Source organism: Aythya fuligula, chromosome 3 (genome assembly GCF_009819795.1).
Source record: "Aythya fuligula isolate bAytFul2 chromosome 3, bAytFul2.pri, whole genome shotgun sequence".
NCBI lineage: Eukaryota > Metazoa > Chordata > Aves > Anseriformes > Anatidae > Aythya > Aythya fuligula.
This window is the reverse complement of record NC_045561.1, coordinates 37,516,480-37,532,272: the sequence shown is the minus strand read 5'-3', so window position 1 is coordinate 37,532,272 and position 15,793 is coordinate 37,516,480. Positions and strand designations below refer to the sequence as shown.

Genomic DNA, 15,793 nt, shown 5'->3' with positions numbered 1-15,793 from the left:
GACAGCTTGGTTCACAGGACTTTACTCTTCAAAATTAAAAGTGCATTATTCACCTAAAAATAGTGTTGGGCACGAACAGGTATGATTTTTCTTTGGTTTCCTCTCAAAGCTAATACTTTAACACTACTACACTATAATTAAGAGAATCTGCAGCCAGCAAATTGATGGTCTGCAAAACCTAACTAAAGGCTGGATAAGTAATCCTAACAAAAGGTTTCCATAATTTCCTGTGTGTTAGAATTCCGGAATTAAGCACAGTCATATTCACCAGCCTACCTATCCAATTACTTTGCACACCTTTTCCCTACTGCCAAGACACATTTTTGCCTGCTTTTAATGAGATTTTATGGGGAAAACCACCACACCCTGTCCCTCAAAAAAATTTTGTACACCTTAAAACTTGGAGGTGTACTCCTCTCCTTTTTCCTCAAGTTTCAGAGCAAGCAACTCTATTTTCTATGCAGGAGAAAAAAAAACCACATAACAATAGTCTTCTTTGCAGGAGACTAGAGGTTCAGGAAAGAGATTAAAGTTTCCTTTATTGAGAAATAGAGCTAAGAGCATTCTTGTGAAATACTATCCCATTTGCCTGTCTTTCGAGTCCCAGTGAATTTGTTCGGATATGAGACCTAATAGAGAGGAGGTAACTGGACAAATTCTGGGTGATTGTATTTTATTTTTTTATAACAATACTGACAACATATCCTTTAGTCTATGTTGTTTAGGAGGTTCTTTAGTACCAGTAGCCAGTTTCTCTCATTGTACCTACCCTACTGTAGCAGATAGACTCCAATCAACCAACATAACATTTCATGTTAATTATTTTCAACTTGAAGTACATTTGTAATAAAACAGTTGTCATATGCTGTCAAAAAGGTGTGATATTAATTACATCACAGTAATCAGACCACCCTTAATAAGTGACATATACAGAACTGAACATTGGTATCCTTAGACACCTACTGTTTATGCAAAGTTCTCTATGCACCATTCCAGTTAAAGTACAATAAAAAAAAAAAAAAAAAAAAACAACAAACACCAAAACACCAAAAAAACAATATAAGCAAGCTCAGAACTGCAAGTATATCACAAGAGATCCAGTTCTGTGCCTAACTGCATGTATAAATTCAGTATAGTAATACAGAAAGAATGCTGAAGCATTTTGTAGACAGACTGTTCAACCTGGTGTTGAAACCTGAAATCTGCAGTTCAGACCAGCAAACAACATTCCTACTGAACGGAGTTTTCCACAGGAGCTACATGAATCACACAATACAAAGCACTGTTCACCTAATAAATAAGGCATCCCATTTTCTTAATCACAAAAACCTAAACTGCAAACCAACACAAATTTGTTTTAATAAGCTTAATAAAGCAAGCTCAAGTTTAAGGTTGCTTTGACAATCACACCTCAGAGATTAAAAAAACTACTCTCTTGCACATCGTATGTCATCGTGCTCTCACATCATACATGAGTGATTCTCCTATGCTATCCAAGTAATACACCTAACAACTCAAATACACTATGGGCCAATTAATCAAAAAATAAAGAAGAAGAATAAAGTTCTTAAATAGCCAGCAAAAAATGTACATATCTGATAGAAGGAGCAGCCAGCTCCAGTGCTTCGCTCCATGTTATTCAATAACAGCATAATATGCAAAGGATTTATAATCAAAACCAGACACAAACAGGATATGTCTCTTTTGTATTATCATTAAAAACTCTGTACGTATTTTACAGAAAAACAATGATGAAGCTTTTCTTAAACTGCATATCAATCCTTTGTGATGGCCAATGTTCAGACTACGACAATTGTTTGTACTCACCAGCTACTTCACAGCTTTTTTTATTAGCAATTTCCTATTCAAAAGCTAATATTCAAGTTTCCTCTGTTAGAGAAACAAGACAACAATATTTAATTTATCCAGAATATTGAATTAGATAATAAAGAAATATATCCAATGATTAAGTTTGTTAAGCCTCAGAATGACTTAACAAATAAAGCTACCCAGTCACCTTTGCTGGGGTTTTCTAAAAATGGGCTGACAAACACCTGCAATGCAAGGGACAAGTCATCTTTTCTTGCGGGAATGATAGCAAATGGAAATAATGCATAGAGTTGTTCAGCCTACAGTTGAGTCAGGCTGACCAAACTGATCTTACTCTTGGACTTAAGAGATACCCTAGAAGTTCCTTTGATTCCCATATTTTAAAGCCTTGCTATAGTTTGCCTCCCAAATATCTCCAAAATGATTAAGCATGAAACTATTAAATGTACAGTCAGTTTGCCTCAAGTAAATAATTTTCATGATGGGGGCTTAGAAAAGTAATAAAATTTGAAATGATTAATTAATTAATAATTTTCAAATATTAATTTGAAATTAATATTTGAAACATAATTAAGATACAATCAGATTTAATAAGGAGGATGCATATCTGATTGTGTTTCCTCTAAATTTGTGTTGTCATTTAACACAAAGCAACCTTTTTTTTTTTGGGGGGGGGGGGGGGAAGGGGAACAAACAACTAAAATGCCTATCAAATTTTAGCTGAAATAATAAAATCTCCTATAGTTAATCAAATGCAAAGCTGATACAATTCAGAAATGAGAGGAACTTGGTGAGGAAAAAGGACAAGAAGGAATTGAATAGGCATTTCCAAATTTTAAACTCGTATTATTAGGTATTCCAATTAGCCTTTATGAAACCCTTTTGGTCAGGATCCTCCAGCAACATAAATCAGAATTAGCTTAACAAACTTAAGTAAGAATTAGCTCAATATTTTTTTTTCTCCTGAAGGAGCCATTGCTTAAGAGTACCAGTCACAAATTTTATTTCTTTTGACAAAAATGTTTCAGCTACATCTGGAATCAAGCACTTCAGAGGTTATAAAGCTGCATACATTATGACTTACATCCTTTTGGGATGTTAATTTTCCAAATGCGTTAAATAGCAAATATGTTAGCGCATTCAAAAATGTATCACAGAGATTTTTGCACTCCAAAACCTAGAAAGACCAAATAGCATGTTGCTTTTTCAAGATCAAACATAGCACATTTTTTAATATTTGACATGACTTGTTAAGAATCCTGACCCTTCAACACATACCATACGTTGCGTTCCTAGACTACAGGTGAGGCGGAGCTCCCATCACCATGATGTGCATTTTCCCTGCTGAGGTTACTATTTTTCTAGCATCCAGGAATTCTGCACATCAAACCAAAAGCCAAGAACAAGCCAAATTTAACCTTGTCCCTTCGCATTCTTCTTCCCTTTTCTGCCTTATAATGCAGATTCAAGCTTTGACTTTTTAAAGTTTTATTAATTTAATTCCCCTATTACCTGGTTTATTCTCATATGAAAAGCTGTTTTTTTGTTTGAGAGGAAAGATCCCCCCCCCCCCCCACCCAGATTCTTTTTCTTTTTAATCCATTTTCTTTGCTCTGGAATTCAATTCCCTAACCACAACCTTTGTGAAGCAGCTTTGTTCTCAGCTCTTATCTACATCATCCAAGCACATTACAATTACAGTGGTGATTCATCAGCCAAAAATTCAGTTTGCAGTGTAATAATGTATTGAGCCACTAACTACTTTCCTGATATGAATTAAGCTTTGAACTGCCACTGGGAGGTGACAAGGCAAACATATTCCGCATCAGGCAGAGCTTGAGCATCATCCTCATGTTCAACTACAGAAGAAATCATACTAATATGAACTGAAGGTGATAAATTAATTTTGGCTAGGTTCTTGTCTGGGAGGAAAGAACGATTTTCCTAATGAGATAAAGATAAAAGAAAACAAGGACCTTTAGGCGACTGGAATTTTGGTCTGTGAGAGACCCTAATAAATCAGGTGGTGCTTCTCTTTGTTAAAGGAAGTACCTGTTAGGAGATTGGGGGCCTGTTTATTTTTCTCTGACAAAACAGATTTTCTTGGTACTGCACAAACTCAGAATCATAACTTGAAAGGAGAATGAAATCAGGTGGTGAAGTGCAAACTTCATTCTTTTTTTTTTTTTTTTTTGTCATCTAAAATAAGTTAACACAAATCGCAACTGACCATGCTCAATTTCCTGAGTTGGTACTTACCCTGTTAGCCTGTACCAAGTACAGCCACTGAGGCTGTTGTGAACAGCTGCAATATGGTCATTGCAATATCTACCTGATATCATGCTCCCCAAACCAACTACCAACTCTATGCCTTTTAGCTTTCGACATATGCTTCTCTGTAACATGTACATGGGCCACAGCAGATAGTGTACATCTAAATCAATACCTTCTGGCCAAGTAAGGCAAATTACACATAGTAATCGACAGTATACTTCAAATAGTAAGGTATTCCTTTATATTGATTAAAATTTAGTTTAAAAACAACTAACTTCTACTTGAAGGGCTGTGATTAGGACATAGCATTTCAAGATTCTTTTTAAACTTTTATTCCTTAAAACAAAGACCAACAAAAATCTATATCACTTTTCATTGTTGTTACTGCTGCTAATTTTATAAATAAAAGCAGTGCGTCTCCATTACTAAGAAAATCAAGTGTGTTTTAGACTGAATCTTTTTTTGACAAATGACTACCCTGATTTTAGCGGCCATCATTAAAGCCCGCTTTTACTGAAATAGAGATATTTAAGTTAAACAACTCTACACTATTTCAGTCTTTCAAGATAATTTTCTTCAAAAACTGTGGTATAGTTCATACTGAAAGATTAATTACATAAGTTAGTTTTACTGCTAAGTTCTGCAATTAGGAACACTAATACATAAAACGTACTCTGCGGCAACACAAGTACAACTTGCAAAACCAGTGCTGCCTGCTACCTTTACCAACTAAAATGTTGGCCACAGTTCTTTCTAAAACATAAAAATGCAATAATCCAGGATATGCACTTCTTTGAAATTTGTCACACCACCTTTAGCAGTGGAAGTAGACTATTGTAGTCTGCTAATTGCATTCTACCCCATTAACTCTCACACGGTTACCTGAAAGTACAGATCCAAACACTTCTGTGCTTTTTATTTCTGTTCCAGCCTTACAAATTTACTTACTTTCCATAGTCTCAAAAATAAAGACAAAAGCACATGCTATGTTTTCCTTCCTCCCCAACCCCATCTCTATTTGGTGCGAATTAAGCACTTGCGTAAACACTTTCCTGTATGGATGTCAAAATGCTACAAAATAACCATGTGTGATGTACCACTTCTCAATACCATTCCCTTTCTAAACACGTTTTGAAGGTAGATGTTACTTCCCAGAATCGACCTACAAAAACATACAGAAAAGCTACCAAACATTTTCCAGTTCAACTTTAGTAAATGAAAAACTTCAAAACAAATGCTTTATTACAAACTTCTAAGAAGGAATGCACCTAATAGCACAAATTAATGGCTTCTAAATGGAGGATCAATATCTCATTGTATTTTACACAAAGAGCTAAAACCTCATTGCTGTAACAATGCAAAAAAATAAAAATAAAAGAAGGCATTACGGATCGGGTTACCTGTCTGATCTGATGTTTTTAATAGACTATAAATCTGGCTACAGCCATTTCTGAGTCTCAATCACAATCGTTAAAACTAGAGATTAGAAAAGAGGCATACTATGACTTTTTCAAAGGCATTTACTACCATTCTACGAATTCTACAAATATCTGTTAAAGGAAGCTAGTTGGCACTTAATTACAAAAAAAGCATTTTGATGTTGCTCTATATCATGATGGATTACTGAGATTAAATGATACATATTACCTTACCTGATACATTCCAACTCCTATGTGTTTGGGCTCAATTTTCACTAGCTCAGCTAATGGGTCTTGTACACGTCTAGCTATGGAAACTGAAAAATAGAATTAGAAGAAAAATATTGTTTTATTTGAAAAAAATCACAATTATATAAGTGGCTTTGCTATTTTCAGCCTTCTACAAATTTAACTTTTTTTTTTTTTAACTTTGAAATTATCACTTTATATTATAATCTTTTTTCTCTGTTAGACAAGAGATGAAATGTACATTAATCAAACTTTTTAACTGAAAAATTAATGCAAAGACTTAATGAAGATTTCGTACTGTAATCACATTAGAATCATTTACTCAGGCCACAGAGCTAGTAAACACAACCATGTACAGAAAAATTTCTCCCTCATCTCTATATTAAAATGCATACTTAGCACTTAAAATTATAATCTTCAACCTTAAATCACAGATATATATCATTTGTGCATTTGTACTAAGAATGACAGAAGTGGGGATGGGACAGAAGATGGCTGTGGCTCTTTGAAAGCTATTACCTTCAAAACCACACCCACAGCTGGCATTAGTCACACCAAGATGCTTTTTCTAAAGTTTACTTTACCGTTAAATTCATTTTTAAAGGATATCAAGAAACAGAGGAAGAACAGATAGAAGTCAGGAATAAGAGTGTATATACAGTTGGTGGTTTCATCAATGATACATAATCTTTAAATTGGAAAACTGGAAATACCTCACCTGTTTTTTTTTTTTTTTTATATAAAACAAGACAAATTACATGAGGATATGATTGTATCATACACAATTAAAAACAATATATTTTTCATAAAACATTTTATATATAAGTTTTACAGAGCTTTACTCTTTTAATATATATACACATACACATATATAAGCTTCACTCAGAATCACCTGTTTGTTTACATTCAACAGGACCTTTTGAGATCATCTCACCTAACTCCCTTGCTCAAGCAAGGTGAGCTAGAGCAGGTTGCCCAGGACTGTGTTCAGCTGGGTTCTGAATATCTCCATGGATGGGGACTCCACAACCTCTCCAGGTAACCTGTGCCAGTGTTTGACCACTGTCACAGTAAAAAAGTGTTGTTTTTTTTTTGTTTTGTTTGTTTGTGTGTTCAGATGGAATTTCTTGAGTTTCTATTTGCATCCTCTTGTCCTGCCAGTGGTCACTACTAAGAAGAGTCTGTCTCCTTCTTCATTCCACCCCATCAGGTATTTCCACACATCAGTGACATCCTTCTAACCCTTCTTTTTTTTTTTTTTTTTTCCTTTTTTTTTTTTTTTTTACCTGTCCCAGTTCTCTCAGCCATTCCTTGTCTGAAAAGAGCTCCAATGCCTTAATAACCTTTGAGGTCCTAATCTGAATGACAGTTACCATTACTGCAGATTGTTAATGACTTCACAGTGTTTTGGAAACGGATTCAACTTAACACTGACACTTGAAGCCAAAACAGTAAACCTAATGCCTATTTATTAGTTTTGCAAGATTATCAAACAAGAACTGCAAAATTTGTCAACTGAAGACATCATTAGAGATTTCACTTCGAAGGATTTACTTTGAAGGATTTGCAATAGTAAATGTACAGTTAGCATGAAGTTCACTGCTCTGCCACGCAAGACTCTTCATACTTTTATTTTCCATATGCTGACAATGGCAGTTTGCTAGCTCAGCTCATGGAGCACTACTCTGGTGACATCTGACACGCCTGCTTCTCTAGCAGAGAAGTTCTGCATTCAAAGGCTATCACATATGGCTTCTCATCAAAAATCACAAAAGGCTAACTAGTGCAAGTACAATTTTTATAGCTCACATAGCTTACTACAGAAATGCTTTCTTACAATAGTCATATTAATTTCCTTGAAACACTAGTAGTAACTATCACCAGTCACCTAACAAACACAAGTGGAACAGAACACTAATGGAAGTAGTATCAATACAACACAGGAAACATTTAAAACTGTACAGGTATTTCTTCTGAATGCTTTTATGTCTCTCTCTGTGTACAATATTTATCTGCTGTAAGTTATCTTAAGCTCAATAACCACAGAGCATTTTACAGAATTTTCTTTTTAACCTAATACAAAAGTTTCAAAAGCTACATTTTAGACAACTGAGAGCAATATGGCACTGTCCACATCACCTTTCATTACATCTTTTAAAAACAGGCAATTGCACAGATAGGCTGCTACGGGAAATTTCCAAGCATAACCTTCTCTAAGGAACCTTGAATGAAAAGTAAAACTTGGACTCTTCGTTTCCTAACAGCTAGATTGACAATGCCGTCATATCCCTACGAGGCTTCCACCAGCAGAGGTGCAGGCCCTGACCCGGCAAAGCCCTTCAGCACAGATGCATGGCGGTAATCCCACCGGAGCCAGCAATACTCTGCATGCATAAAGTTACATAGATAGTTAAGTGCTTTCCTGGATGATACAGGAAATAGTTACAATATTGAAGCGTAAAGATCAATTAGCAGTCAGTTATATGGTTTAAAGGATGCAGTTCCTACAGTCATGCCAGCAGGACAGCTGACCTGCTGAATTTCCACTGAAGCCTCTATTTTACTCCAGAACACTTCAAATTCAAACTAAAAGACAGCACAATAGGGAAAGCATTAAAGAGAGTACAGATTCTCTCCAGGCACAAATTCACTCCAACAATGACTCAAGATGAACATTCACTGTCTCTTGCACAGACAAACCCACCTTTTCTTTGTTATATTAATAGCACACTTCAATAGATGTATCTTTTTAAGGGGCACTGAGGCTCCACTCCAGCAATTTGATCCATGTGGCTGGACTCCTGCAATGCAAGCAGAGCCTGGCTGAAATCATGAGGACTCTGCAGAAATGCAAGGTCTGCTCCCTGTGGACCAGACTGCAAAATCAGACAGTAAAACCTGATGGTCTTACATTGTCCTCATAAAAATTAAATCACTGTACTTCAAGCATTTTTCAGATTAAAGTATTACAGTAATACAGATATTTATTAAAGGTAATTGCTTGTATGTTTTAAAGCCCATTTCAGGAATGGCTATTAACCATTAATTTTTAGAACACTAAAGATGAAATAAATTGGCAGTGCACTCTCACTTCCACTGTTAACATGGTATGCTTCTCTTTTTCTAACAAACAACCAAATAAATAAAGCTCCATGATGGCATGCAGGGAAAAAACAGAAAATCAGGTTTCTCAAAAAATCATCTGCAGAACCAGATTAAATTTTTGAGATGCCATTCACAAAATATACTAGTCTAAGTAACATGGGGAAAGACGTTATTTAATATTAAACAGAGCATTAGCATCACGATGAGACATCCTTCTAGTAGAAAACAAGAATTACACACCAGATAGATGCAAAGCTTCAAGTTGTCAATTAAGAACAAAACATTATTGTAATATTTGGAATGACAGCAACATATTGTGCTGCCATGCAGTAAATCCATGTAAAATTTAAAAGCTTGAGGGGACAGGATGGCCTAGGTGGTCCTCTGACTTTAATGTAGATTAACTTCACCTCCAAATACAAAGAGAAATAAAGAAGGTGAAAGAAAGCATATTAGCCGAAATCCTGTCTTGTCATTAGGACCTTTTCTGTCATTTTGTGAGAAAGGTAATTTAACTGTTTGGTGGTCTCAGTTGACTGTACTGTGGTTATTTGACAAGACAAACCCTTCAGATATTTAAATATTTTTGCCTGCCAGTGATAACAGTGCAGTGCCTGAAAAGCTTGCATAAGAGTTGCCTGCACAAGTCACATCAGTCTCAGACTCTAATCTTCATAGAAAATACAGTATTATATGAAAATGTTTTGTTTCCTAATGGCTAATGAGCAGACGTGCCCTCATGAACTTGCAAACATCCTTAATTATCTGACTGCTCCTGTCTTAAACGATCAAATCTCTCAATTACAAACTGAAAAATTTAAAATTAAGACTATTTTCCTCACACATGCATGTTTTGCATTTAATTTTTTTTTTTTTTTTTTTTTTTTTTTTTTTTTTTTTTTACTAATACTTTCTACAATAAGGAATATCATTTTTCACAGGGATTAAAAAGGAGAGAGTTTCCACTCTGGAAGACTGGTAAGTTTTCAGTCAAATTTTTTTTCAGGCTGCAGACCGTCCGTTCTTGACAGCGAGGGGGGAAAAACAACATAACAGCTTCCAACTGTTTCTCTAGAGGGTGTGTGTGTATATACATTTATATATAATACATATACACACACACACAGGCTGTATCAGCTGCCATCCCTAAATACGGAATTAGTGCTAACTTCTTAATTAGGCTACCTGCCTCCCCTCAGTAGTGGAATAGATATAAACCAATTGTTACAGCCAAAGCCAGATGTGCACACTATTTAAGGTGCAGGAACAGCTAGAAATCTTGTCACAGATTGTCACTAGGCCACAAAAATATATTATAAATAGTTTCAAGTACTGTGCCTGCTTCAGGGGCAGCTTGCCAATTTTTATGGTTAAGACAACCATATATTAAAATCTTCTCTTTTTGTAGTGCTATATTCCAGAGCCACACCATAAAGTGAAAACTTAATGGCTATAGATACGGAAACTGTGAAAATGCGCCAGAAATGACTATGAATGACTATGGGTGTGAGAAGAAAAATAAATAAATAAATGAACGAATAGATAGATATTTAGTTACAGTGGTATTCTAATGTTGCTTGCCACTACAAGAGGCAACTAATTTTTCGCCAGAAGTCCCAAGTTTTACGATGATGGCATCTCTTTAAATACACATATAAATGGGTCTTAATATAAGGATAAAAACATCCCCATCACAAACCATGTCAATGTAGCTATCTTACAAATGGGAAAATTGTTCTGTATTTTGAAACAATACGAAGATGTGAAGGCAGTGGGTAGTTTTACAGTTATTATCCTTTTAAATAAATAAATATTTGGCAACCACAAGCTACAAGGTTATTGCAGTTCAAACTCAATTTTGTCATAAATAAGAACATTCTGTATTTTTATTATAAAACCTCAGTATTTTGTTCTTGAGAGAAAATATAGCTGAGACATGCTAGGAGAACATCCAAGTTATTCTTCTTCCACCTCCATTTTTTAAATTAACTTTTGCACCTTAAAAGTCTGAGTTGAAACAGCAAATGTCAATTAAATAAGAATAATGTATTAACGTAATCAAAGACTAACTCATAAACGCATGTGTAATTACTCTGAATATATCATATGAGGGTAGATATGGGAACATTACAACTTATTTAAATCCTTTTATAAAGCTTATTATTGTGCTCAAGATCAATTACTCTCCATAAGTATCTGCAATAATGTTTACTCAGTGATCGATTGTTCAGGTTTCCTGAGTCCTGGAAGCTTTCTATCCTGTTGACCTGAATTTCACCCTCCTTGCAAAGGATACAGTGAAACGTACAGTAGTCTTTTCATTAAGCATTCTTTCTCAGTAGGTCAGGAATTGTGACACAGTTTTGAATCCTCATATATCTTCTTGGTGGGTTTAAAGTATGCAATTTATTTTAAGCAACTGCTCAACAGCTGCATTTCATCCAAAATTCTTCTGTGGCAAGTGAGCAGGTTTTTGTTTTAAAAAGGTTACATTTTAGTTTACTTTTAACTCCATAAAACTGATAATCTGTTATTTGCTTAAGATTAATGAAATAATGAATGACAACGTTCTATTTACTTACTACAAAAATCTTTAAACGATACTGCTTGAATACAAAAAGTAACTAAGAAATACATCTGAAGATGAAATCCTCAACAAGTGAATATTACAGTACAAATTCCTAAAGTCAATATTTTTCTTAGAAACACTATCAAAAGCCACTTTCCTCTGTTGTAAGTATTTATAGTTTTGGTATCACAAGATAATAGTGTTTTTGTTTTTGTTTTTTTTTTTTTGTTTTGTTTTGTTTTTTAATTCAACCTTATATGGGAGGTATATAACTACTTAATTGGAGTCTATGTAATTTTTCCACCCTACAAATGGGTTAGTCATACAGGATGGTATAAATTCAGAAAACTCCTTCCCCATCTGCGCAGCTTAAAAGGTAGAAATTGTCGGCACGCTTTTCTCCTTCAGATCACTGTTCCCAATTTTAACTGCATCACCATGGCATTGATTACTATGACTACTAAAAGTGAAAATTACTTGAAGTTCTGTACTTACAAGAGTTATTCACTTACGTCAGCAACCTTTCATAAGTGACCAGAATGTTCTTTCCTATGCCTGTAAGTAAGAGTATCAGCTTTGGTGAATTGCACTGCTATATTAAAAGCAAAACAAAAACCTCCTCCAATTAAAGAGCAGCCTTGTACTCGTCACTCCTCCGGCTCAAGGCTTCAAAGAAGCAAAGCCTTTTAACAAAAATACATAGACACACACATGCATAGTTACTTCCCTAGCAAGGGAAATAAACCATTTTCTAATCTAACTCTTTTATGCTAATAGCAACTGCCTTTACCAGAGCCAGGCCTAATGCGCTGCTTTGGGAGATTGCTTTTAGGCAGAACTAGTGGTGCATTTTCAGACTGTTCAGAAATGCAGCAAATTATGCTCTGTAAATAAAAGACAAAGTCCATCTGCTGAACTCAGACCCATCTGGGATATGAGAAATAGGTTCATGAGAAGAAGGCAAAGTGAATATCACATCTTTCCACAAATTATGCAAAGATTACACATCACGTGCAAACATCTACAGAGAATGATGCTCAGTTAAAAGCTACACACACACACCCCTCTTAGCTTAGCGGAAATACTGATCCAAAACAACCAAATAGAGGAGTTTTCACCGACCTCAAAATAACCTCCTGTTTTAATTCTGTAACAAGACAGAAGCCTTGTGGAATCTCAGTGGATCTTGGTCTTGCAGATCAGAGATCAAACTCCTCCTGTCCACAACTATATTCTACTGCTTCAGAGGCAATACAGCACAGATTACCAGGATGCTGATGATTATATACCAGCTCTCATGCATGCCATCAAGTTTGCATGAATTGGAAAAATGCTAGATTCTTGCCTAGAATAACAAGAAAGTAAAAACCGGCAAGCATCTCTAACAGCTGTGTAACAAACCAGTCACCGCTGGCACCACTGTACCACTGATCTCCATTAATTCAAATCCATTTCTCTATTTCTCAAAAACCTGATGCAGATACTCGTGTTCATGCACAACTATAAGAGGCCTCATCATTTGCAAACTATCTGCAGTTATGGAATGTTTTTTAAAAATTATTCAGATTTACTATAACTTCTGCTTAAACAGTACAACCCAGTCTACTTTAAGCTTTAGACCAGCTTCTGCTCATTCTGCACATTGGTAGGAACTGGTCCTATAGGGAGAGAAACAACAAGCCCTCCTTACCTTTTAGTGCTGTTCACCGCCCATTTTGTTTCTAACCATTGCATCTTTTCCCTTCCAACAGTATAACTAAACTCATTCTTAAATGCTACAGAATAAAGCTGATGAAATACAGAAAATGAAATAATAAATTGAAATTGCATTTCAATTTATTCACCTGTAACTGCACACGACCCATCTAAACAGGTAAGATTTTGTAGCAGATGCGAAATGTTTTCAATGTACAAAAAATTTGAGTTTACTTTTCTTTCTTTTATGTCTTTCTGAAAACTTGTGGAGCTTGCACCAATCCTCTATGATTAGCTATAGAAGGAAGCTTCCACTTAGAAAGCAGCGCGAATAGTTTAACCGTAAGACTTCTGTCCAATAAAGTTTTTGAAAAATGACCTTCTTTCCTGAGTAGCCAAGGGGGAATAGTGCTCTTTTAAGAATATGAAGAAATTAGCTCAAGTAGACATCAAGGCACTATGTCCCACACATCTAATCATCAAATTGTTTTACTTTCCTTAAGATAAAGTCAAAAGAAATTATATTTTTTCTGATCTTTACCTTCTATCTGCTGGCCAGTATGACAGCTCTGAACTGTATGTCTCTATCTTTAACAGCACCCAAGGGAATAAAGCCCTGTAGCATGACAGTCTCTAAGTCCTAACAAGCCCCCAAAGCCTATAAGGCTTTCTTTTGCAAGGAAAAGTGCAAGTGGTTTGCTGAACTTTGAGTGTACAATAATCCAATGCGTTCTGCCCTGTGGAGAGAAGACAAGCAGATGGGATTTGACAATGCTAAAGCAAGCTGTGCTGTGTGACCTTTTGCTCTCCCAGACTCTTTATTCTCAGAAATCATCCTTTAGAAACAAAACAGTTTCTGTACTGGATCATACCTGTGTGTGCTGCATGACACAGATTCTTGCCCTGTTAGCACTTCAAGTCTTTTCAAAAGTAATCTTAAGGAGCATTTTACCAACACTCATTATTTTGCTAACTGGGTGACACAGCTATGTGGTTGGGGAAAAATGAGCATTTATTGGATTTGCTGCATTAGATGAAGTATGTTATTCTTGTTTCACCATCTGAGAACAGAAGGGCAGATTAAAAACCAAATTCATTTGATCACATTCAAGTACAGAAGTAAATCAGAGGCTTAGCATGAGATCTGTTCTAGTAAGTGATAATACTTACGTGATATCTGAAAAGACATAGCTCTCTTTACGAGCACATCCCATGTTTAAAGAATTCTAACATTCAAGTTTACCTGCATGATTTTTATGAACCTGTGCAATGAAGTGTGTTAATTTATTTTGCTTTTTAAATAGTGAAAAAAGACTGCTAGAGCAGTCGTGTAAAAATGAAAGGTAATTCATTGATTTAACAAAGTGAATTAATTCCTCATTTAATATTACTGAACATATATCCAGACCAGGGCAAAATTCCAGCTTAACTACTGCCTTATAGCAATTCTCCACTATCAGGCCACCATTTGCCAGAACTCAGCAGTAGTTTCCTGTTTCTTAGAAGTTTTTAAGCAATACTCATTTCATCACAGTATCTGCTTCAAAAAGTGGAGGTGGGCATTCCACCAGGTTGGCTGCTTTTCATATTACACACACAGCAGAAGAAAATAAAAATTCTGATTGAAGCACATGTCAAACAAATGGTTCATCTGTTATCTGCCCTATACCAAAAATAACAACAAAACACTATCTAACCACACCTTAAGAAGTTTTCAGGCTTCTAGGAAGTAAATAAATTCTGTATTTCTGCATGTCAACCCTTCAGCACTGAGAAAGGTCTTAAATGTTTATGCTTCCTACAGACTTCACCTGTCTCTCCACAATCTTTCCATTGGTTTAGCCAACCTTGTTCACTCAACAAGCTTCTGCAGCAGCATTTGAGAAGCGTTACAGGGGAAAACAAAAAAAAAAAAAAAGCAAGGCGATGTCTACTAACAGCCAGCTGCACAGACTCATTTTATTTCTTGTTCTAGAAGCCTCATTTTCATTAGCAATACAGGATCTGCACACCAAAATAAACCCTTGAGCAAAAAATTATATAGGAGAGGATAGAGGTAAAACAATCAAGGTACCAACTTCTGGTAGATGCACATTCCACAGTTCACAGGCCCAATAACAACAACTGAAAACAGGCTGACACCAGTTCTCATGGAGTCCATCTGTTTGAGTCAAGAGCGCTTGCCACCACTGAGTTTATTCTTTTCTTTCACTCATGAAAAGAATACTGCATCAAGACAGTCTTCTCAAAAACTGATGGTGAAAGAAAGGTAATGGCAAGGAGAATTACTGCTATATTTGAAGGCAAAGTAACTATTCATTCAGCACGGTGTTACAGCTAAATCAAAGGAAAACTTGCATCCAGATCCACCAAAAAAAGGCACAGGCAAATCTCAACCAGAGAGACTTGGAATAACCCAGAGATTATGTATAAATGTAATTACATGTAAGTCACAATAAATAACTCCTACTTGAAGTTGCCATAAAAGTTAACCAAAGCTCAAATATGCAAAGTATCACACAGATGGCAGCTCAGAATGAAACATATCAAGACAGCCAGGTAAGTATGAATTTGACTGCTTTTAAAAAAGTAAGCCAAAATTAAATATTTGACTCCTTCTTTAAGAAGATGGGAAGAGGACACAGTGGAACAG

General features: G+C 35.6%; 1 protein-coding gene across 3 annotated transcripts in view; it reads right to left on the bottom strand.

Annotated features, from left to right (window-relative positions):
- SRBD1 (S1 RNA binding domain 1) overlaps window positions 1-15,793 on the bottom strand; it is a 131,761-nt gene that overhangs the window by 48,955 nt on the left and 67,013 nt on the right. For all 3 annotated transcript variants that reach the window (XM_032184794.1, XM_032184795.1, XM_032184796.1), the window contains one exon: window positions 5,757-5,839. In XM_032184794.1, the coding sequence (XP_032040685.1) occupies window positions 5,757-5,839 (83 nt within the window). The remainder of the gene's footprint in view (window positions 1-5,756; window positions 5,840-15,793) is intronic.